This window comes from Zonotrichia albicollis, chromosome 14 (assembly GCF_047830755.1).
Source record: "Zonotrichia albicollis isolate bZonAlb1 chromosome 14, bZonAlb1.hap1, whole genome shotgun sequence".
NCBI classification, from domain to species: Eukaryota; Metazoa; Chordata; class Aves; order Passeriformes; family Passerellidae; genus Zonotrichia; species Zonotrichia albicollis.
This window is the reverse complement of record NC_133832.1, coordinates 12,929,238-12,952,796: the sequence shown is the minus strand read 5'-3', so window position 1 is coordinate 12,952,796 and position 23,559 is coordinate 12,929,238. Positions and strand designations below refer to the sequence as shown.

Sequence of the window (23,559 nt, the reverse complement as noted above, 5' to 3'; positions counted from 1 at the left end):
CCAAACTGGCTAAAAGAAGGTTGCCTAATGTCAATACATGCCTTGGAACAGAAATAATTGAGCATTTATTCTTAAGATGAATGCTCAAAAGTTTTATTAATCTAGTTAAATGAAAGGTTTAAAGGCCATTAGCAATCCAAAGGAAAAAAGTGGAAGTCTTAAATGGCATTAACAGAAAATCCTAGTCAAAAATGATGCCTCTTGCTGCAGCAATAGCCTCAATCACCTATAAAGGAAAATAAATCCCACCAGCATACTGAAACACTCATAGCCAGGCTGTTACATTTCATACAGTGGTGAGGAAAGGCACATGATGGATCCCTGTCACTTTCTCAGACAAACACTAAATCAAAAGTATCATTCCTGACAGGATGCCAGGATGTAAAATTCCTTTACAAAGTAGTGCCAGAAACTGTTGTGCCAGCAGCACATTTCATCATAAACTTATGACCCCTAATCTTACCTTTTCCATGTAAGTATGATGTTCCTATTCAATTGCAAAATGCATGAAAACTAATAAAGTTGTTTATATTTGAGCATGCAGCTCAAAAATTGTATACAGAAACATACTGCACTACAAAACTATTGCTTTTTCTTTTTTCTTTGAAAAAATGAACCCAGTTACTCCAGCATAAATTAACCACATCAGCCAAACTACCATTATGGGTGTGCAAAGTACAGCACAAGATAATAGAAACAATGCTATAGCTTCTATGTCCATATTATAAAGGAACAATTATGTTTTAAGTGAAGATTTCATTTCTAGAAAGGACACTGAAATAAGGTTGCTGGAATTTCTGTTGGGTTAAGGCAATCAACTCTGCATTAAATGACTGCTGAAGATCTGTGGAGTCCAGCTCCTGTTTACTCTAAGAAATTAAGACTTGTGGTTTCAAAAAAGCATCAAAGAAAGCCACAAAACAGAGGAGACATTCTAAAACATAGAATCACAGCAAATCACAATTTTCCAATATCTAAAATGTAAAGATGGGAACTGTTTCCTTTACAAGGATACACTTGTGTAATTTTTCCATCAAAAATCTCTCTTGAAAACATGTTAAGAACCAAATTATTATCCAATTAAAATCAATATTAAGTCATTTCTGTCACCACAAAGCATTCCAGACATTGAAAATATTCTGTATTACAAAAAAGGGGAAAAAACCTACTGAACTTTACTCATTTTTCTCTTTGCCAACAAAGCATCAACAATTGAAATTCAAAAGCTGAACCAGGTTTTCAGACATTTTAATATTATAAAGCCTTGGGTGAAAGTGACAGTGTTTATATCAAAATAATCTTCTCATTTCTTCTCTTCTGCCCACATGCTACCTCGAGTTTTGGGCAGATCTTTATTTATGCCTTTTATCTTGCCTGCAGCAGTACATCACTGGGGACGTGCAGTTTTGCCTGACTGGTAATTTGTGTGCTGGGAGCACTAAAGAAAGAGTGTTTTGTTTGCAGGATCCTGTCCCTTGGCATGAAAGTGAAGACATAGGAAATATGAAGGGTGCTGTTTCTCATTCAGAACAGCAAGGGCCTTAAATAAATGCAGTTATATTGATAAATTATTTTTACCAATTTATGTCATCAATTAGGAGAAGACATCTTCTAGAAGTGTATGCTGCAGGTATACAGAGTTACTGGCAAACAGACAACCATTTTTCAAAACTTCTTCTACAATATCTTCAAGATGTAGCCTTTTCTGCCTTGTTATCTAGTCAGCCAAAATCCATCTTTGACAAAATTAAATTGTTCTGGCTTCTGACAAGCCCTATATTTCCTAATCTTTGAAACTACTCAAGTGTCTTCCTGCCTTGTCTCTTCAGCCACATTAAGTTACTACAGCACATCCATCCACAACTCCTGCTTCTCTCACTACATCCAGCATGAAAAGCTGCTTTCTGATGCCCTACAGGGCTCAGCTTTGCTGGTTTTGCAGCAATTTTTCCTCTCAATTAGATCAACCTTTGGCAATACAGCCAACAAACACTTGTGTGCTCTCTTCCATGGGACCACTAACACACAAAAGAACCAGAAAAGAAGCAACAATAATTTCTCCTTCAAAACACCAAGCTGGCAATGGCACTCAGCAGTCAGAGTGATGATATATGGCAGCTATCACTTCTTAGATGTAGATTTTGCACAGATCCCAGACAATCCACAAGCTCTTACAGCAAGAATTGAGAGCTCCAGTTTGGCACAGCACAGGCACAGCTTGACAAGTGCAATTAAGCAGCAATTGTTAAGGTAACATTTTGCATCTTGCAATCCCAAAAACTTGGTAATCTCTGATCAAAAGCCACCAAAACTAACCATGAAGAGGGGTGCAAGCTGACTGCAGAGCACTCTGCTAGCACAGCAACAGCAGAGACTCAGCCTTCCCATCAGAGGCTATTCTGATCCAGCTGCAAACACTCACATGCAACATCTGTTGAGTCAGGGCTGCTTTAGGAGCAAGGGTTAAAGAAGGCATCAGACAACATTTCAAAAAATATTCCCCATGGATTTTTCTCTTTAACTGAAAATACTATGACACTGTTCTTTATTAGAAGAAGAAAAAAAATATCAACAACTATTCAGATTGGCTCCTTGAAGCAAAAGCAATTTTTAATAAATTGTGCAAAACTGTCCAAAGACTAAATTTTAAGGAAGCTTTGTTAATAAAAAAACCCAACACACTTCGTATTGCACTGAAGAGTTCATCAAAATTCAGCTGTAGGCAAAGTCAGCATGTGTTGGATCAGTTCAGACTTCCTGAAATGCCATTTACAAGCAGTGAATTTCAGGTAAGCCACATGCACTAAAAAGGAAGTGAGACTAATGGAACAGGATTCACTACAGTGAACTTCATAATACAAAACCATATTTAAAATCAGTGCAAGTAATTCTTGTTTTATGTAAACCATTCTACTGCAAAATTAGCTTGTACAGCACACAGAACACTGCTAAAGCAGCATAAGCACCTGGCTTGTGAAAAATACACCCTGGCAAGCAGGAGGCAACTCAGCAAAGGACACATCACCAATGTGCAGACAGTAAAGCTCCAAAAGATCTATTGCTTTGCCCTCACCATCCTAAAATACTTCCCAAAACAGCTCAGGACACCTGTACCAAATCAGAATACAAACTTCTTCACTGCACAGCCAGTGCAACCTTTAATAAGATATTGTACAGCAGCAAAATAAACCTCTTGTGCTGTTACTCTGAGAAAGGAAAACCCTTCCACAGTCTTAATGAAATCTAATCTATAATCTCAAAACCATTGAGCAATTTCAATCCCTGCATAACATTTGCAGGAACACAACTGTGCTTCTGTGCTCCCAGGATACACAGGATTATTTCACTGCCTAAATACACTGGCATCATGGCTCTCAAGTCAATCCCTGTCTTGGCAGATAGGGGCTAATTCCTACATTTAGCTGCAAGAGGGACAAGTCTGACAATACCAGAGTCATTGTAAAATTTCAGCACAAACAGGGTTGCGTTTTACAGAAAGATTTATGTAACTTAAGTTTAAAAGCAGATCTGTCTGTTAATACATTCAGGGAGATATAGGACAAAGCATAGCTGGAACACACTTTTACAGAAATTTTAATCCACTATCTCATGTCTGCCACAAGTCATCTGAGACCCCTCCTCTCTTTGTACATTACTTCTAAAGTTTATCTGCTCCAAATGAGCTTTTCTGTCCATTTCCATGGCCTAGAAGATGACACTGCTTCCACCCTCTGCCCTGTGTCTAAGGGAACAGCTCAGCCTGCTGCAGCCTCAGAGCAGGGTCAGAAACTCTTCCCACCAACACCTCCCCTCAAATGGGGCAGGCACAGAAACCCCCATTCCTACAGGCAGCACTGGAGCTCAGTCAGGGCTCCCTGCAAGGACAGCCCTAAACCACTGCACTGAACAGAAAGCAGCAAAAACCACTATTTTTACAATGCTGAGGTATGTGTATTAAAATAGTGTTTTAAATGAAAAATTCTTCTGAATTTAAAGTCAGATGATCAACTTTTTCATGCCTGGATTTGCAAAATGAACCAAATTTAAACTCACATTATCTATGGTGAAATTAATCAAATTATTATTAGCTGGCCCAAAAGCATCTAATCAATTTATAAGTACTCTTAAAATGTGAACTTGGAGATTTCCCATCTCTTCAGTATTCTGTAAAGGACTTTCATCTGCACTTTCCAACCCTCATAAAGCCTTTCCCTGATATAAGTCACCTGTGGCTACAACTTATTAAAGCTCATTCATCATCACCTACACTTAATAAACCCACAGTGATGAAATAAACTCTGCTGACAAAAGGTTGATTAGATAAGCATTGCATGTAAGAAAAAAACTGTACAGAAGAAATCCAGCAAAGTAAAAGAAAAACCTGGATTGTCTCCACAAAGACAACAGGACCATGACATTTGGACAAGTGAAAAAATCCTGCTATGAAACCAGCTGCTGACTGTCAATTATTTTAAGAGCATAAAGCTTTATGTGGTTACAGAGAGGAAAGGCCAGCAGAACACATTAATCAACCCATTCATGAGGAAACTGAATAGCTTGGATACAGCATGTCCCTTCAGTGCCCAGCTTGTCACATACAGTCCCTGCTCTACTGACTACCAAGGGCACAGCTCAGGCACCTTCTACTATTGCACAAATTATACTCACTCAGACATGGGCAGGAGTCGAGCAGAACAAGGCACCCTCATTCAGCCTGTCCAGAAATAATCACCATTGGGAATGCTGTGATCTCTGCATTTTGGTTGAACTTCATGTTAAATATGATCCACTTAAGAATTCCACTCAATAATTAATATTTTTGACGTTTATTAATTTACAAATCAATATTACATAGAAAATGAAAAAGCTTTTATTGGACATTTGTTCTTCATTAGCTAAGTTACATTTTAACTTCATGGACTAAGGTGCAGTGTATATTTCAAGCCCTTTAAAACCTCTGAGTATTCCAAAGGTGAAATGTTTTTCAATTTTCCACCAGAAATTCTACACATCAAGTACACGGTAATAACCAGAAAAAGAACAATGGCAACAGGAAAAAAACAATTTCCTTTATATAGTCCACAATACTTCTCAAGATATTACAGCATAAAGGTTAAAGCCAAGGTTATGATCATACAGAACTGGCAAAGGAACCAGTTCCTTCAGCTCCCTCCTGCATCAAAAATTGAATTAAATTCTCAACTTATCCCATTATATTTTACACAGATTCACCCTTGCAATAATGCCGTAAGACCTAATGGAACTGTCCACAAAGATATTACCTGCTGACACAGAGGAGTATTAATGTAGGGAAATCCCAAAACACTCTTCATGGTGGTGCCATTGGCTGTGAGCCTCATCCACTCAAGCATCAGAGCACAACCTGACCCAGCCCACTGCTGAAGACCATGAAAATCTGACTGCTGTGCAACTGAAAGGTCCTTAAAGCAACCACCTGCACAAATTAAATGCTAGCCCCACAAAATACCTGCTGCCTATTTTACAGAAACTCTTTTCTGAAAATATAGTCAACATCTGTAAATAAGCTCCAGGAAAAATTTATGTATTATCAAATTACTATAGCATCACCATAAGAATACTTCAAGGTATAAAAACTGATACTTGGAACAGTCCCAATTTTATTAAACAGATAATATTAAAGAGATCATTATTTTTAAAAATAATGAAGTAATGAAGAATATTGCATATTATCATTGCTACTCAGCCAACTGCAGCTAAAACTTCACAGACTTTGTCCACAAGAGATCTCAACAGAGTAAATCAAATCAACACTATCTCCTGGGTAAGTCAGCTGGATCAGGACAAGGATTTCTCCTGCTGCTTCATAAAGAATCCAGCATCTGGCCAGGATATTGTTACAAAAAAATCCTCACACAGCCTTCCTGAACCAGCAAGCAGAGCCTGGAAGAAGCCAAAGGAAAGATGACTACAAGCCAACTTTATCTTTAAGCTGATTTTCTCTTGAGTGAAAGCAAGACAGGCTTTCAAATCAGGCACTATTTGCAGATGCCAAACCAGAATGAGGACATTAAGCAATAGTGACTTTTTTTTAATTAGTTACTTAACAAATCACAAAACCATATATAAGGAAATATCCAAAAGTCTCCAGGAAGAGAGAAGTCTAAAAACCATTTAACCTTTCTCTTAGATCCAGGTAACAAGAAAGGCAAGTCATGTGTAGGAACCCAAACTGGTTCCTACCTAGGAGTTCAAGCAATTACAAGTCTTTTGTAATAAAAGGATTTTTCTTCAAGAAAAGAACAAAGAAAAAAATTTACTGTGTAGCTTTAATGCTATAAACATAGGAAAACTTAGAAATCAAGGAGCCTGAGGTAAGAGCAGTTCTTCTAACTGGAGCTCTTCCTTGCCAAGAAAAGCACTGAAGTTGTCCACAAAGGCACTATTCTCCTAGATAATTATCATTAGAACAAAGCAGCAGCTCCAGAGTATCAAAGTTTATGGTTTAAAAGAAAGCACTCAAGAACACATTACTCATATTATACTTACACACAAAAAAAAGAAGCACGAAGACTATCACGGAAAATCCTAAAATAACATGCTGCTTTAATTCACAACTGTTACTGGAAATCTGGCAAAAAAAAGGAAACACTGGGACTAATTACTCCAAAGGAATGCTGGCTGAGGAGCCTATAGCACTAAAAGCACAGCATTTTTATGGAATCCATCTGAAAAATAAGACATTGCATCACCTAATTGTGCTCTCTAAAAACGACCTTGTCTCCACAAAAGCAAATCCTTTAAGTACTTATTTAGGTACAGTTATACTCCATCATGGAGGTTCTTTCTTTCCTGTAATACTTTAGCAGTGTGGTTTAGCTGCTTGATCCCAGAATATTGTTGTTTATTCCAGCAGAAAAGAACTGAAAACTGTCAGGAAAGCTTCTAATGACTGCTATTATTCCTCTCATCTTTACAGCAGATATAGCAGACATGCAACCCAAAACTGGACAAGGACAATAAAATGTCAAGACCCTGACATGCAGAATAAACTTCAATAAGAAACAAGTTAAACCTGCTAGAGGTTCCCCATGGCCACCATGTCAGGGGTTTTACTGCAGTCTAGAACACTTTCAGCAGCCAACAGAAAAAGCCTTTGGTAGATGGATCACTGCAGACAAGTGAAGCATTGTGGTTAATCCCTTATGAAACCACACATTGCTCTGTCCTCCAGCTCTTTCCTTCAACAATGAGCTTTGTCTATGGTTCCCTTGAAGGGCTCTACACTCACAGTTTCCCAGACCCAAAGGAAACTTTTAGACAAATGGCACAGTTATTCTAAGTTAGAGAATTAAAAAAAAAATTTAAATAATTCCCACATTAGCATTTTGGGCTTTTTAGAAAACACACAGCAGTTACTCACAAAGAGTCTCTCCACATCATCTCTGACAAGCGGAAATATCTCCTCTGTTCTTCATGCACCTGTAGTCAAACAGAAAAGAACTGAAGCAGAGTCAAAGACAGACATCCCCAAATAGCACCAGGCTCTCTGATCCCGTGGATTTTGTCAAAATGAACCAAGATTTGTTCCAAACATGCATGCACAATCTGTTTCCCCATTTCACTTACTTTCTCTGGTAAAATTACAGAGATGAAGGAGCACAAAAGCAAGAAAAGTGCTTCCTGTTTGCATGCATTAGGCTGCTCTTTGCTGGGGAAACAAGGATGAATTATGAAAACTAATCAAGTGAACAGAGAGCACATGCCCTAGATTTCTCAAATAATCTCTTGGTTTAACCCCGTTGTTCCTGAGCCTGCCTATCCCATGAACAATTTACTAAAATGGAAGCTGTGACTCATTAAAGCCACCTTTTAAGGGAGAGAGAAACAGCTCAAATTATTTATAAGCAAGACGTAATCACATTAATTTGTACAGAAGAGGCCAAAATCTTAATTACTTCCATTTCTAAGATCTAATACAGCTGATAAACAAACTCCTAGTTCTTTTTCTTTACGTCTCAGGGGTATGGTATCTTACAGCCTTTAACCAAAATGAAAGACTACAGACTATATTCTGGCTTGTGAAATCATACCTCCACTTGAAGGGACAGTGAAAAAGTTGTAACATTTCTATTTGTTGACATTTATTTATTAGCAAACATTGCAAAATATAAACTAGGCAATACTCCTGAAAAGAGCCACACTTCAGATTTTCAGTCTTTTATATATTTTACATTTATAAACATAACTGAATGATAAAAACTTAGTAGCTGTATGCACTGGGTATTTCTTTAAAGCAATTTGCTATTAATTCATAGCCCAAAGAAGAAATTTCTTTTTCTTAGTCAATATTTTAAAAATACAGAAGCAAATTTTTAGATAAGATCACAGTGGCTCCTTGTATATAACAGAAAATAAAAGCTTCTGCAAATCATCCTCTCCCCTTCAAGTGCTCTGTACCATGACAAATAAAATTTTGACTTCACAGAGTAGACACAAGCTCTCCTAATTTAAGAGCCTAAAATCTTATTTTGCTAAAGCAGACTTAGACATTTAGTGGAAGGAAATAGCACATAGTATTTGTAAGCATGAATTATAAATTCAGTGTATGCTTTGCAATACTTTAAACATGCTACAACTGAGACAGCATCAAACAGAATTATTTAATAGCAGCTAACTTGCCCACTCCCTCCCACTGACTCTACAGCAGCTGGCAGAATAAAGATGGTTCTTAATTCTTGATGTTGCTACACCTCAGGACATCCTCTTGTTTCAAACAAACTTTAGGTTCTCCTCTTTTAAAGAAGTCTGCTGAGTGAATGGGATGGGTTTTATCCATCCTCCATCAAAAAACTAGCACTCAGAAAGTGCTACATCACCTGAGCTGCTCTGCTACCAACCCTGTGTGATGTGTAGTGTGGTTACTGCATTGGGATGGGTGCTTGAGTCTCAGTCCTTGTTTTATCAACCTGTGGACACTACACAGGCTTCTCTAATGAGACCAATACATTACACAACAGTCTGAAGGGATCAAAAAAATCCATTTTGAAATAGAATTTTTCATACTCAGAAAAATTTCAGTTAACTTTCATCTTTAGCAATAGATCTTCTATCATCCTCAGTGTTGATTCTACATTCCCAGCGTACAAATATCAGAAATTCACACCTTTGCTTATACCTCTGTCACAGAAAGGACAAATCTGATCACCAGCACAAACTTGCATGCCCCTGCCAGGAGCTGAATTTCTCACTAGTGTGCAAGGTCCTGAGGTCTCTGTTTTGCACTTGTAGCTGCTGTTATATTTTGCCATCATTCTTTCAGAATTGCCAAAAGTAGTACATTTATTAATGAATAAGGATTCATTTCCTATATAAACCATTACATTTGTTCTAACCATCTTCAGCCTGAATACAGGAAGACAATTTAAAAGAGGTGTGGTTGAGACCCATGTAAAATTGTTGAGCATTCCTGAGAAGTTAAACTACTTCTCCTTCCAACTCCATAAAGCAAACACACTACATGCATTGTCATATGCCACTGAATGCAACTCAGGTGGTGGGTACCCAGTAAAACTTATTTTTACACCTGTAATTCACCTGTCAGGGAGCTCTAGATTATTCAGGGTTGATAGTGCCCACTGCTTATGTAGGTTACTTGTATCAGTTACAGCCAGCTCTTCAGAAACAGCAGCAGATGAGTGACACAAGGCATGCCAAGGAGTGACAAAGTGTGCAGGGCACAGCCTAGGAAGCCACTGCATGAACAAGCCCACACATCCTTGGGGGCAAATGTGAGCATCCAGGGAATGTGAGAAACACCTGTCAGGTCAGAGGCCAGACCTCAGCAAACATCACTCCTACAGCAGGCAAGCTGGCTTTAAATGAGTCTCAGAAATCACACAGCAGGTGCTGGGACTGAGCCTGACCCACAGTGGTAACACAGCAGACAACCTGAATCAAAGCTGACAAAACACAGAATCAAAGCTAACAAAACACTCTGAAAAGCAGAGTGCTGGTGAAATGCATGGGAGCAAGAGGCTGAATTCTCCCCTGGGAGCCCCACTGAGGGCCACAGCCCCATGCTGCTTGGTTTCACCCAACCACCCCTAGCCTACCTTGTGACCCACCTGCACAAGCCCCCAGCAAACAGGGACAAGCAGAGCCAGCCCAGCCAGTGCTGTCCCAGCAGAGGGACAGGGAGATGCTGCTCTCCAGGGCAGCCACAAATCCCCAGCACCCACTGGGCAGAGAGAGAAGGAAGCAGCACTGTCCCTTCCAGCAGCAACTGATTAAATCTGACACTGAACTGTGCTCTTGAAATAATGGCTTTAATCTCTATATAAGTAATAGTAAGAGAATCTCTCTCTAAATACAGAGAATATATGCCTAAAAAAGCATTATCATCATCTTAGAAGCCAGATGCAGACTATCCTGATGTAGGCAGTTTCCAGCATGGACTTCGTACACATTTCAGGAGAACAGCACAGCCTCCCATCTTTTATAACAGGCATCAGAGTAGCATTACTCAAGAGCAGCATTCCCCTATATCAACTATCACCTGATAATCATTACCAAGTAGAATAATTTACTGACTTCCACCCATAAACCAGAAGTATATAAGTACTTAAACATTTTCTATAAAAATCCAGTCCAGACACAAAAGTAACCCAATATTATAGACTACAGAAAATATAACTGAAGCTACCAATTAGCTTCAGTCAGACAAAAGTGCTGCATTTTGAAAAATTCAGCGTCATAAATTAAGCCAACGGTCAAAATACAACTCTAGGTAGCAGAACGGATCTTATCCTAATGGAAATTCTGCAATTTTGAAGAAGTCTTACCCACCAAAAGCAGTGCTACCATGCTTTACAACTGCAGTTACAGAATGGCCTTCATTAATGTACTTTAAAAATGTTTGATAAAAAATTTATTCAACATATTCTAGAAACACAAAATAAAACAAGCTTCAGCATGCTCACACAAGCTTAGAAGTCTTCAGTAGTTCTTAAAGTTTTAAAAACCCCAAGCTTCTTGGTATAGTATTTCACTCACACAGAAAGAGAAAACAGATCCCTGAAGCAGATCCAGCCATTAATACACCACATATAAATCACACCTAAGTGAAACACCTGCAGCTTAAAATGGCACCAAAGGCAAGAAGAAAACGCTGTATTGTATTGAACAGCTGTGCTAAGCCTGACAGACCTAGGTTGGATGCCCTTATATTATACTCTCAACACTGGGATCTTCAGCAATTACAGCACAGCCTAATCCAGTCCCAAGGAATGAATGGACTTCTCTCCATTCCCTTGAGCCCTAAGCAGATCATCTTCCCACACAGCAATCCCAGCCTGGGAGAGGGGGACAAGGAATAGGCTGCAGATGACACACTGCAGTGACAGTGAGTCTAAGATGCCAGCTCAAGGAGGGGACAAGGATGCAGCAGGGACCCCAAAACACAAGAAAGCAAGAGTGAGACAAGCCAGCTCCTGCAAGAGCCACGGTGACCTGACAGGTTAGTGACTCACCCGGGCTCAGCTCTGCTCCTGGACAGCAGCACTGCTCTGTCTCTTCTGCCCTTGCCTCAAACAACTGCACCCTCTTGTCATCCCCAGCCGCAGGTCCAAGCATTGTTCAGAGCTGTGCACTGCACCCAGATGGTCTGTCAGTGGCAGCTGCCCAAAACGCTGATGTCCTCCCACTGCTGCTCCTACAGCCACAATGCAGAGCAGGCCCCTACCAGTGGCAGTGCTCACAACTCCTGCTGTGTGTCCAGACAACAAAGCAGCTTCCATTCCACCCCTCTCCTAAAGGTAATGTGAGCTTCTGCCTCCATGCTCACAGCTGGAGGAAGGTTTTCAATCACTATCTCCCAAGAGTGCTGACAGTACAAACTTAGGAGTCTTACCCTCCATGGATTGCTTCCATTCTCCAGGAGCTCCATTCTGGACAGTCTGTGTCACAGATTTAGAAGTACCAACTGGCACCAACTACTCTGGAAGCATTAATGAAAAGGCCAGTTCACATCAGACTGGAAACAAGTGATAAAAGCAGGAAGTAAAAGCCTGTGAAGCTTCCTGGTAAAACAATGCACACACAACTTCAGCAGACTGAAATCTTCCAGCCTTCACAATTGACTCCAGATAGCCAGTATACATTACCTGGCAATAAAAGCAAAAAAAGCTCAGAATATTAAAGCCCATTCTCCCATTTTCTGCTGAAAACGTTTTGGCACCCTCTCCTACATCACATACCAGAGTATCAGAACCACCTGCATCACTGAGAAATTGAATCCTTGCAATTTCCTTATTGCTACCATTCCAGTATCCTTATGGCAAGGCACCTTGGAATCACTTCCCACTGAACTCCAAGCCTTCCCTCCTGCTGTTACTTCCATCAACATTGTCTTTTACCTGGAGGCTTCTCCTAATCTACATATGCAAATAAAGGCCTCAGAAAAACACTCCTAGATGAAGTTAGTCAGTATGATTTCCAACAGCAATCACTGTCAGTAAGCTTCCTAATTGTGCAGTGCTGTTCTGGGCAAAGGTGGAAGCTGAGGGAACACCAGGATGCAGATAACTGAGAGGCATCAGTGCTCCTTTGTTGTCTTTGTAAAGCTGTTCTGAGCTGAGCCTGAAATGGCACAAACGCTGAACTGACTCATGCACATCTGCTCACACTCTTGCACACTACTCACACTCTCTCACACTCCTGCGCACTCACTGCCTTATCCTAAGCCTCACAAATGACATGAGAGCAGAGTAGGTTGCACATCACATGTTGGTCATTCAGCTTCAGTTAGTGGCACATGGATGTTTTCTAACACAACAGCTTTAAAAGCAAAATGAGATTTGGATTTCTGATGATACTTGTGCTAGAAATAGACATGAATAACTTCCCAAACACAAGGATCTTAAACACCAGTACAACAACAGTCCAGCTTTTTTGGCTCAAATAAACACCTTGAAGGAAAGACCAGAAGAGAAACCACACAACCTTTAGATAACTGATTAGCAGGTAACAAAAAACCCCAGGATCATTCTAGATGTCCCAACCTCTCAAACAGTATATTTGCTAAATAAGTCAGTTCAAAACGAAGCAATACTTTACCTCTGTGCAGCACAGCTTAAATTGTTTGCTCAGTCAATCTACAATCAGAAAAAGTAAACTGAAGCTTTAGCCGCATTCTGGAAAAATTTCAAAGCTATTTAATATTCTACAAATATATACATTTATCCTTTTTAGGTAAGCTGAACAAACTTCTCAGAAAGCCAAAAGTAATCAGTCTTAGCAGAATCTGCTTAGAGTGACAGACCCTACTTTGTACAAAGCACTAAGATTCCTGTGTCTTTATCAGCTCTGCTAATAAAGAACATAAAGGCTCTGTGATTTGATCTACAAGAATTTAACAATTATAATTTGTTTATCAAATGAGTCCTGATATTTTCAAGGCATTCACAGTGCCTAACATCTCAAGGATATAACCCAGCTTTTGAAAACCCTTGGAGAAAAACTGCTCCCATGGAAGAATTAAACATGACATGGTCAGAGTCCTACAAAAGAAAATAAATTACTTTTTCATTTTAACATTTGCATGCTAAGTATTTACAGTGCTGTGAAGAGTTTAGATTACAGGAGTTTTCAAGAGATGTATATTTTCAATGGACTAGATCCAAATTATTATATGTAACAATACAATAGCCTTCTAATTTCTGTCCCAGTGAAGGCTGACAAATAGTGTAGGTTTTCTGCAGACACTGTTTATACTTTACAAATATATTACTCACCCACACAGTCTCTCAAGTAATCTATTTTGTACCAGGAAAATTAATTAGAATAATTTTCAATTAGTTAATTTAAGGATGTCTACTGCAACATCTGGAAAAGGCTATGTAAAGAATACAGAGCATGTACATACATGAATATTTACACATCCTTCAAGCTAGGAAGTCTCAGGATACCAACAACACAAAAATATCTGAATATTTCGATCAACACTCAAGAATATCTTCAAAGCTACCTTGCTTTCTTGGCTACATGAACTGTTTAATCAACCTCTGTTACACACTAAGTTTCATATAAGAAAAGCACCACACAGAAGTGGGACAGGAAAGCTCAGACTGGAGACCTAATCAGCCAGGCCACCTGTCCACCAGCAGCCAATTCAGGAGCAGTGGCAGTGAAAGGACACTGCTTCCTGGCAGCTTCTCTCTGTCAGGGTTTTAGAGACTTCCTCCCACAAACTGCATCTGGAATTCAGCCTTGAGCGCTTCAAAACTCACTTTTTTTCCTTCCACTAATTTATCTAATCACATTTCAATCTAATTTGCACTCAAGGTATCCCATTACAATGGAGTCTTGATATAATTATACACTGGGTAACAATGGAGTCTCACAATGTAATTACACATTAGTGGAAAGCATCTTTCAGCTACCACCTCAATAATTTCTTAATGCACCACCCCTAGCAGCTTCCCACCTCCAATGCCATACTGACTGCAGAGATTTCCCCACTTGATGATACTTTTTTAGGCATATATTCTCTGTATTTAGAGTAATAATGCACATCTTTCTAAAGAATGCTGCCCTGCTGGTCCACCCCTCTGACACTCTCTGCTGCCTCTTTACTGCCTGGAAAGCTGGGAGCACTCCACACCAGCTGCACAGTGTGTGCCTGGTTGTGTTAATTGAACTGGAATGGTTTCACTGGGGTTTAGTCACTAAAAGAAAATTATTTGCATACACAAAGTATCTCAGCTTTCTTACTGTTCATGGCAGGATCCCAGGGCTATGTTTCGCCATTCCCAAGCAGTCCAGGTTAATTTTGACATCTAGAACAAGGTTTGGGAAGAGAAAAAAATTGTCACACACGTTTGCACACTGTTATCCACTGTAGATGTTATTTTAAAGAACTGCAGGGTAGAGCATCTCCAACAGAGTTAACTATTGGCTTCTGCAGCCCTTTGAGCTCTGTCTCTAGTGTGAGTGGAAAATTGGATAACCCTGCTTCTTGCCTGAAGGGAAAGTTCACATAACTCACTAAAAATCTGTGGCATCCTGCTCTTTTCCATGTGTATGGAATATTTCATACAGAATCCCACAAGATCACAGCTCCACATAAAAATCTATTTAAACAGCAGCACAGAAGAAAAAAAAGTCAGATCTAATTTTTGCTTTGAAGCTCCTCAGGCAGACACTGTTTCAGAATCACAGCCACTACTTCATGTCAATCACAAAGTACACACAAGCCACAGGAGTCCTAACAGAAGTGATACCTTGCACCATAATCCCAAGCCAAGCCCCCTTCTCACAAATTCCCCCCAGCAGCTGCTACCACAGCAGGAAGCTCTGCTGGGCTTGCACAGAGAGCATCAGTCACAGCAGAGCTGAAATAGCACAAAGTTAAGTGAAAAGTCATCTTACAGCCATGAACAATGGGACAGAGGGATTTAGGAGGAGACACTGTGCTTCTTTTAATGCTGAAAATACAGCACAACCAATTTGAAAAGAAAACAGCAGGCAGTTACCTCAAAACACAAGGAGCAATCAGCAGTGCTGTTACTTGCACTGGCATTAATTTTTTTAATTCATTCTAACGTAAAGCAGAGTGAAGAAATGCTGGCAATAATGCTGCTGGGTTGCATTTCCTCTCAGAAAAGAAAAAAACAAAAACATTGCACTTGGCAACCCATATTCTCACACCCTTAGCACCAGAAAGTGAGGGTCACTTCTCTAATTCAATGAATGAACAGTATTTCTTTTCAATTACAAGACCTTGACAATCAAATTATTTATCCAGTTAAAACAATATAGCAATGCTAACAACAACATCACAAGTAAAGTGCAAGTTAACGAATAATAATGGATCAGAAACACTATGGGACATTTAAACCTCTTAACCAAAACAAAGGGTTTACCTGAAGATAAGGGGCTATGGCAGTCTTATTTTATGAAGCTTTTGATACTCCTCCTTCAAATGTGTCAAATTATTTTGCTTTCATATATGCACAGCTATGGATGGCAGCAATCAGAATGACTCAAGTTCCAGAACTAAAATACCATTGTATCAGAAATGGCACGCACAATTCCCCAGGAAGCCTCTCACACAGTTTGTTTTGGTGAAGAAGGCCAGAAAGACACGAAGTTAGAAAGTAGCTTTTGGTGGTTTCTTACTCCCTTTAAAACCAGGAGTAAGGTGCAGCTCCTCCCATGCCCTTTGAGCACATTTTGCCCAACCTGCAGGGTGGCAGAGCCGTGTCAGGCTCCCCAGTGACACACACAGGCATTACACTGCAGGGCCTTGTGAAAGGCTCTTAGTAATGAAAATCTTAGACAATGTCAGACTTGTTAGACACATCTGGGATGGCACTGAGACAATAAAGTCAATACAAAGACATCATTTTCTCCTCTGACCCATTCATTTTTTCCTCCTCCCATTTGTTTTTCTGCCATTATTTATTCCTGACTCCTTGTTTAGGACCGTGAACTGTTGTCATGCAACCTCCTACCTTGCCCATTCATGTTTTCCAGCCCAAGTCCCTCCTACCATTAATTTTACCAATGAATAAGCAATCTGGACTAGTAGTGTGAGCTGCTTACAACTAAAACACGGACTCTTCTGTACACAGGTGGGGAAGACAAGGCCCTGCTGCACAGCAGCCCCACACCACGTGCCCTGGCACCAGGCAGCACCACCACAAGGGTGCTGGCACTGCCATGCCCTGCTCCCACATGAAATATGCCTAAATCTAATCACTTCTTTCACTCCAAACCAGTAGATCATTACAGCCTAACCAGAAAACACAGACATTCCCCATGAGGATGATGAAGTGGAATTTTCTTATTTCAGCTGTAATCACAGGGTTATTTGCAGGGACAAACCACATTTCTGCCTCCAAGCAGCCCTTCAGCTTGTGAACCTCTGCCCTAGGTTTGGATCCCCTGCTCTAGGAACAGCTGTGCCATGGAAGAGCTCAGCACCCTTGGCTGCCTGTCCCTGCTCTCTGCCATAAGGCTCCAGCTGAGCTGCTCTTAAGTACTTTCTAACCTATTTACTCAGGATCAACCAATACAAAGAGTGATTATTTAGGCTGTTAAAACCACTCCAGCTTATTTTGGTTGACATTCTGCAGAAGAGCTCACATAAATGTCTAAGCTACCACAGTTAAGGTTTACAACCCCCTTACTGAAATATTTTCTGCTCCTACAAACCAGGAATGATATTCAACAGCAAGAGAAAGCCAGCAGCAGACAAGAAATCCCTGCTGTCATTCCAAAAGAAGCCAGGGCATTTGGCACATATCATCACCAAAGAAACCAATTTTAAGAGGAGGACAAGTCCAGTGTACATCTGCTCAGCCCTTTCTAACAGAAAGGACATAACTTGGAGCTCCATGAGCCAGGAGAGCCATGTAAGCACCTACAGTAACAATTAACACAAACCCCTGCCCTTAGAGGAAGGCAAAAGTGCTGGTAAAAGTCCACCACATCACCTTAAGGCTACAAGAAAGAGAAAACAGTTACCACCACAGGCGGGACTACTTGCTTACTAAGATGTTACCAACAGTTGTAACAGTTCCTTTATACAGTCATACCCAACCCCACCCAGTGCCACCAAACACCAGAAGAATAACCAGTGGAAGAAGGACTACATCAGCATAGCAAGATTTGGGAAGGAACAGAAACTGCCTTTTTGTTCTGTACATGGGAGGTGCTATCATAACAAGGTCTTGGTGCATCACTGTGGCTCTTCATTATCATCAGGTAGGCACACCAGCTAGACCACCATGGAAAAAAAAAAAAAGGAATTGCAGTAGGAACAAAATCTCAGTCCCTACCTTCTTGCTAAAGGGAAGTGCTAGGGGAGTTGTACCATGGTTCATTTAGAGCCTCACAGCAAACTCCTCCACAAATCAAAATTTACATTAAGACAAGGTACTAAACCATTCCTGAAAAAGATTTGCAAAAGTAAAGGCCAAGCTATCTTGGAGCAAGTGATACCACCAACATCACTGAGATAAATGATGAGTTTGCAACACTTCTACCAACCCCAAGACAGGTGATAACATGATCATCTCATTACTCTTATCCTTTAAATAACAGAACTCTGTTTGGACATTGAAGACAAAATTCTCAGACTCAGGGGTAAAATATGGTACCAAGTCTCACTTGGATCACAAAACTCCCCACAATAGTCCTTTTATCATTACAGATGTCAGTGTTTGGTACTACTCAGTTTGGTACTAATAAGGAACAAAGACAATGAATGTTGGCACATTTACTTCCCCAGGAAAAAAGTGAGCAACCACAAGAGACTGGTCAGATTTGCAGACCCACCAAGGGAGCAGTGTAAGGCAGCTCAAGCAACCTGGTAAATTCAATATTGCTGACTTATCTAGATTTATCCTCCAATTCCTTTGTAGTTTAAGTGTTTAATTCCTAATTTCCAGCTTCAATGTGTAAGCCTCCAGTCTTTTGTTTGTATGTCTCATAGGACATACACCCTGGTGGAAATACCTTAATTCCACTGTACAAAAACAAGCTTTCTTTAGAACAGCAAACACAAGAGCCCAGAATAAATTTCTAACCATAAAATTATTGCTATATTATAAGTTTAACATTGAAGAGAGCAAAACTCATAACACTGTTTCTGTTAAAATCTTCCAACATAAAAAAGCAATAAAATATAATTATTAATAAGTGTCAGCAATACAACCTCGTGTATTTTGTAACTTGTAGTTGCTACTATTTAAAAAGTTACTAACACTGAGATGAAAGATGATGGGGGGGTGGTAGGCATAAAATATTAACATAAGTCTTCTACAATTCTGGCACCATGGTGGATAATCAGCTTCTAAAAAAAAAATATATATATATACAGAACACATGCCCACGTCTGTAGGATTCCAGTGCTGCTTGCAGCTTTCTTTAAATAACGGATGTGCTACTCACTTCCTCAATTCTATTCAAAAACTGTGGGCAGCCATAAACTTGCCCAGAACCACGTGTTTTGTAACACTGAAACTGGTTGAGTGTCAGGCACTGAGAAGCCAAAAGTTGACAAGGCAGAAGAGCAACCCATTCTTCCCTCTTGGCTCCCTTCAAGAGCCAGGTATCTGTTAGCAGAATGCAGGGCTTCTTGAATCCTCCAGAACTAAGAAAAATTTTCCCCCTTCCTTAATGTAGTGTAGAATTTCTGCTTTAATATAAATATTTACCTGAAACCATGAATATAAGTGTTACATGGATCATTCGGCTTCCTCACAGATGGAAAGCTAATTGGAGAACAGCAATCCCAGGAAGGGTTCTTTAATGGCATCTGGAAACATGACAAGTTTGAAGTGGGAGCAGTGCCCTGGTCCTGCCGAGCTGAGTTTGATGCTCCATCCCCAGCAGCTGCTGGGAGAAGCTGTGCTGCTTTCCCTCCACTCACCTCCTGACACAATTCCTGCCTCCATCTGCAGGGTGTAGCCACAGGGTGAGTTAGCAAACTGATAAAACATTACTGAGTGGGTAAGTTTCCCATGAGCTAAGCAGCATGAAAGAAATCATCCTGCAACCACTGAAGCATGAGCTCTGCCAATAGGGCTGCCCCAGGAGATCAGGGCACAAGGCAGGACCACCCAGAGGCACATGTGATGAATTACCTGCAGCACCAAACTCTCTCCAGCATCAGATTTTGCTGTCTGAGTGTGAATCTTCTGCTTAATTTTCAATCCTAACAAGTTTATGAAGTTTGAAATCTGAAATATTTTTAATTGTTTTCTTACAGAATTATTTTAAAATGTAAAAAACATACTACAATCATATATGACAGAAGCAGAGCTTCAACTTCAGAAATCCAATACAGTAAAAATGTGCTGGGTATTTCAGATCATCATCTTAACATTCTGCTGGATACCTCCATTAGCATTATCTGATAAGGTCAGTTATTCAAAGGAATCAAAGTTCTCACAATACTGAATTAAATGAATGTGGAACACATTCAACTTAAACTAGAACACGCCACTCACATGGAGATCCCAAAGAACAACCAGGAAAAAGGAATTGGGTTGAAATTCACATTTCTCCTTGCTTTTTTCAGCCTATAAGATTCTCTCTAATATTTAATCATAATCTCTCACACTCATTCTGCTGAATTTTTTCATCACATGGCACCTCACCTTTCTCATAACAATTTGCACTTGACCAGATGGTTATGGTGTGAATTAAGCTCATTTACCATGCACCATGGTTTTCACTTGTCATGATGCTAAATCCTGGTCTGTGATTTCTGAATAACAGACTGATAAAATGAGCTTATTTTCACCACCAAGAAAAAAGGAACAAAGTTCTTCCCCCGCTGTCCTGCAAAGATGGAAATTAACATTCATAACAGGACTCACATGATGAGTAGCTGAGCACTGCAATATTTGTTAGAACTCATACTTTTAAGTCCTCTGAGCAAGGACAGGCACTCAAACCACCCCATCCCTAGTTTTAACCATGAGATCCATGCACCACATTCCCATAAGCTTTGTGCCAACTGTTTCTCTTCTTGCAAGGTGGAACAGCTTAGACAGGACCTCTGTCCTAAAGCAGCTTACACCTCCCACTTCAGGCAAATAAAGAGACTTCTGAGAGGCAGGACAAACTAGTCCATGTGCCAGGAGGCAGGAGCCAAAGCAAGAGTCTGACATCACAGGTAAACAGCCCTGCTGCTTTGCCTACTGACAAGCAGCTCTGCTCTGGTGCCATCCACACCTGCACAGAGAGCAGCAGCAGTTTTGCTCTTCAGTTGCCTTCCATGGGCATCACTGTCTGGACACCCTCCAGAGAAGGAGCTCTCCAAAAAGGAGGGCAAAATGTGCAATGTGACAATTCAAACAGGCACGGGACACCTGGTAAGATAGATGTCCTTTAACAGGGAAATAAAGAAAGGTCTGAAGATTTCCCCAAAATTTAAGCAGCTACAAGTCAGGGCAAAAGCTCTAAGAACTTATTTAAAAGCAAAACTTCTGTTCACAAACCATTTTCATTTGTACTTTCTCCTGTACCTAAGTTTGTTCATATTTGAAATATTTCACATGAAAGAAACCAAGCAGAATAGCTGGCATTGCCAAACAAATCTCACAACTACAGAACACACCACCAAGCAGCTGCATCAGTCACAAAGAGGTAAAACAAAAGCCCCAAGGAATCATATGACCATTGTCATTAGTATGAACAAAGCACTGTTTCCATAAAAAGAAATTGAATTACGTATTTCCTACAGCAAGTTTAAAGCAAAAACCTCAATAATACAAATCAGTAGCTGGGGGATTCTTCAAAAAGTAGTACAGCCAACTCACATGAAACCAGCTTCTCAGAACAGGCATCGAAGACCTCAAATTCATTACAGGACACTGAACATGGAAAATCACCCAAATTTTCTTAATCTTCTGAAATACACAAGTCAATTAAAGGAGTCAGATTTAATTTTATTGCAGGTTGCAAGCTCCTCCTGGGTTTAAACAGGTCCCTTTCTACCTCAAAATCCAAAAGATATCTTCAGGAAATTCACTTCTGACGTGCTTCTGTCACCAGCACCAAGTCACACATTCCAGCTCCCTGTATCTCCACCCCAATGCACTCACAGCCTGGTCAGAGCCTCCTGCACAGGTTATTGGGATATTGGCTGCCTGCACTGCATGGCACAGGCACATCTTCACTCCAAAACACCTCCTACTCTGTAAAGTCCTGGGAAACAAAGCTTTATGAAAATAATTCATAATATTCCATAATCATGAATAATTTCATAATCATAATTCAGATAAAACTGGAAAATTTTTCAATTCTGCTGAGTGCCCACGGACAGCGTGCCTGTGCATCCGAGGCTACAATTTAACATTGGTTAATTACTTTGTAGCTTTTCAAAGACACTTAGTTTAAGGAGAGCCAATACGCTGACAAAAGTTTCTTCCACGGCAGTGTTTCTAATTTATCCACAAAGCTCTAATCTCAGAATTTTAATAAACCTGTTGCATCACAAATAGTTAAAAAGAAAACTATAAAAATGTTTCCAGTCAGTACTCTGACAATGCAATACAGCTGTGAGAATGAAAAAGACCTGAAAGTAGAGAACCTTGAAAGGAAAGCAGAACATATGTTGCCCCATCTATTTAAGCTTTTACCTCCCACTCACACTGACACCCATAAACACTATGCCAGATCTGTGATAAAAGCATCCATCCCTGTGAACCCAGCCCCAGGCTGTCAAAATCAACTCTGATAAGCTATTAAGAGTCATTAGAAAAGTTTTCCACTATTGATACAGTGAAACAGCCAAACACTGAAATGTTCTGAGGCTGCTTTTCTTAAAACACTCCATAATTGTTCAATTTGTGCCATAGTGCAGTTTCACAGAAAGTTTTGCCAGCACAGATATATCATCTAAAATAGCAAAGGGGAAAAAAAAGAAAAGCCATATACTAGGAAGCACAACTATTTCAGCAACCTAACAACCATGAAAAACACGAGCATTTCTGATAGCTTTGCTCGTGGTGTTTGTGGAGGTGATGGAGTAGTGTTAGCAGAAACACTCCCAGCAGAACACACTGCAGATTCCTTTGGAATTGCTACCAACACTTTCTTTGTAGTGTTGATTAATGATCCCTTTGTAACAGCTAGACCCACCAAGAACATAGAGCCCTGGAGGTAACTTCAATGATACCTTCAGATCCAGACAACCTGGGCTCCATCACCACTGTCAAAGAAACCACAGAAGTACTGAATTACACTGAGATATATTCAACATGAGACAGCTTGTTGATTTTTTTGTTCAAGTACTCCAGCATTTTTCTCAGCCTGCTGGAAAACAAAACAAAGGGGGAAATCACACTTGTGACTAGAATTCATAGAACAATTTGGGTTGGTAGAGACCTCAAGGATCACCTTGAGGGTTGGTAGTTCGAACACCCCCTGCCATGGGCAGGGACATCTCCCACTGCACCAGGTTTCTCAATGCCTCATCCAACCCGGCCTGGAATTCAGGGGGAAAAGGCAAGGCCTTCCTTTGTATGCCCAACCCCACTGTGCCTCTAGACAGGTCATGTGCCAGCCAAGAGCCCTTCCTGCAGAGCTACATCTCACTTCCCCTCTGAGCCTCCCTTACCAGCTGCATGTGCTCCCTTCCCTGCATGGCCCCCCAGCTGCCTGAGACATCCCAGTGCTCAGCATGGAAATGCCCTGCTGGCATCTGGGGGTCTCCACTGCAAACCAGACCAGGAAATCTGGGCCCTTTTCTTCTGGCTGGGTGCATCTGCTGATCTGCTTCACACATCACCAGAAGTTGTGCCAATGATACCGTGAATTGCAGAAGTCTCCAAGCCACAATTACTGCTACAGATCAGGTACGGCTGAACTACAGCCTCAGATGGCATTCAGCTTAGTGAATCTTTCACAGAAGAGCAGAAGAAATTATTTAAAGGAATAATAATAATAAAAAAAGCTGGCTGGGGCAAAGTCACTTTAATTCATTTTTGACACCTAGAGTCACTGGCTCACTAGAAGCAGTCTTGCTTCTTTGAAGCAGAGCAGCATGCTAATTTGTGCTGG

General features: G+C 40.4%; 1 protein-coding gene across 5 annotated transcripts in view; it reads right to left on the bottom strand.

Moving 5' to 3' along the window:
- Positions 1-23,559, bottom strand: part of KLHL13 (kelch like family member 13) — a 76,423-nt gene that overhangs the window by 51,385 nt on the left and 1,479 nt on the right. The window contains exons 2-3 of one of the 5 annotated variants that reach the window (XM_074551813.1): positions 14,752-14,816; positions 7,403-7,461 (exon numbers count right to left, since the gene is read on the bottom strand). The exons of 1 other annotated variant lie outside the window; for it this stretch is intronic. In XM_074551813.1, the coding sequence (XP_074407914.1) occupies positions 7,403-7,422 (20 nt within the window). In that variant the 5' untranslated portion in view covers positions 7,423-7,461; positions 14,752-14,816. 3 more of the 5 variants (XM_005484417.4, XM_074551812.1, XM_074551811.1) reach the window with 3 other exon arrangements.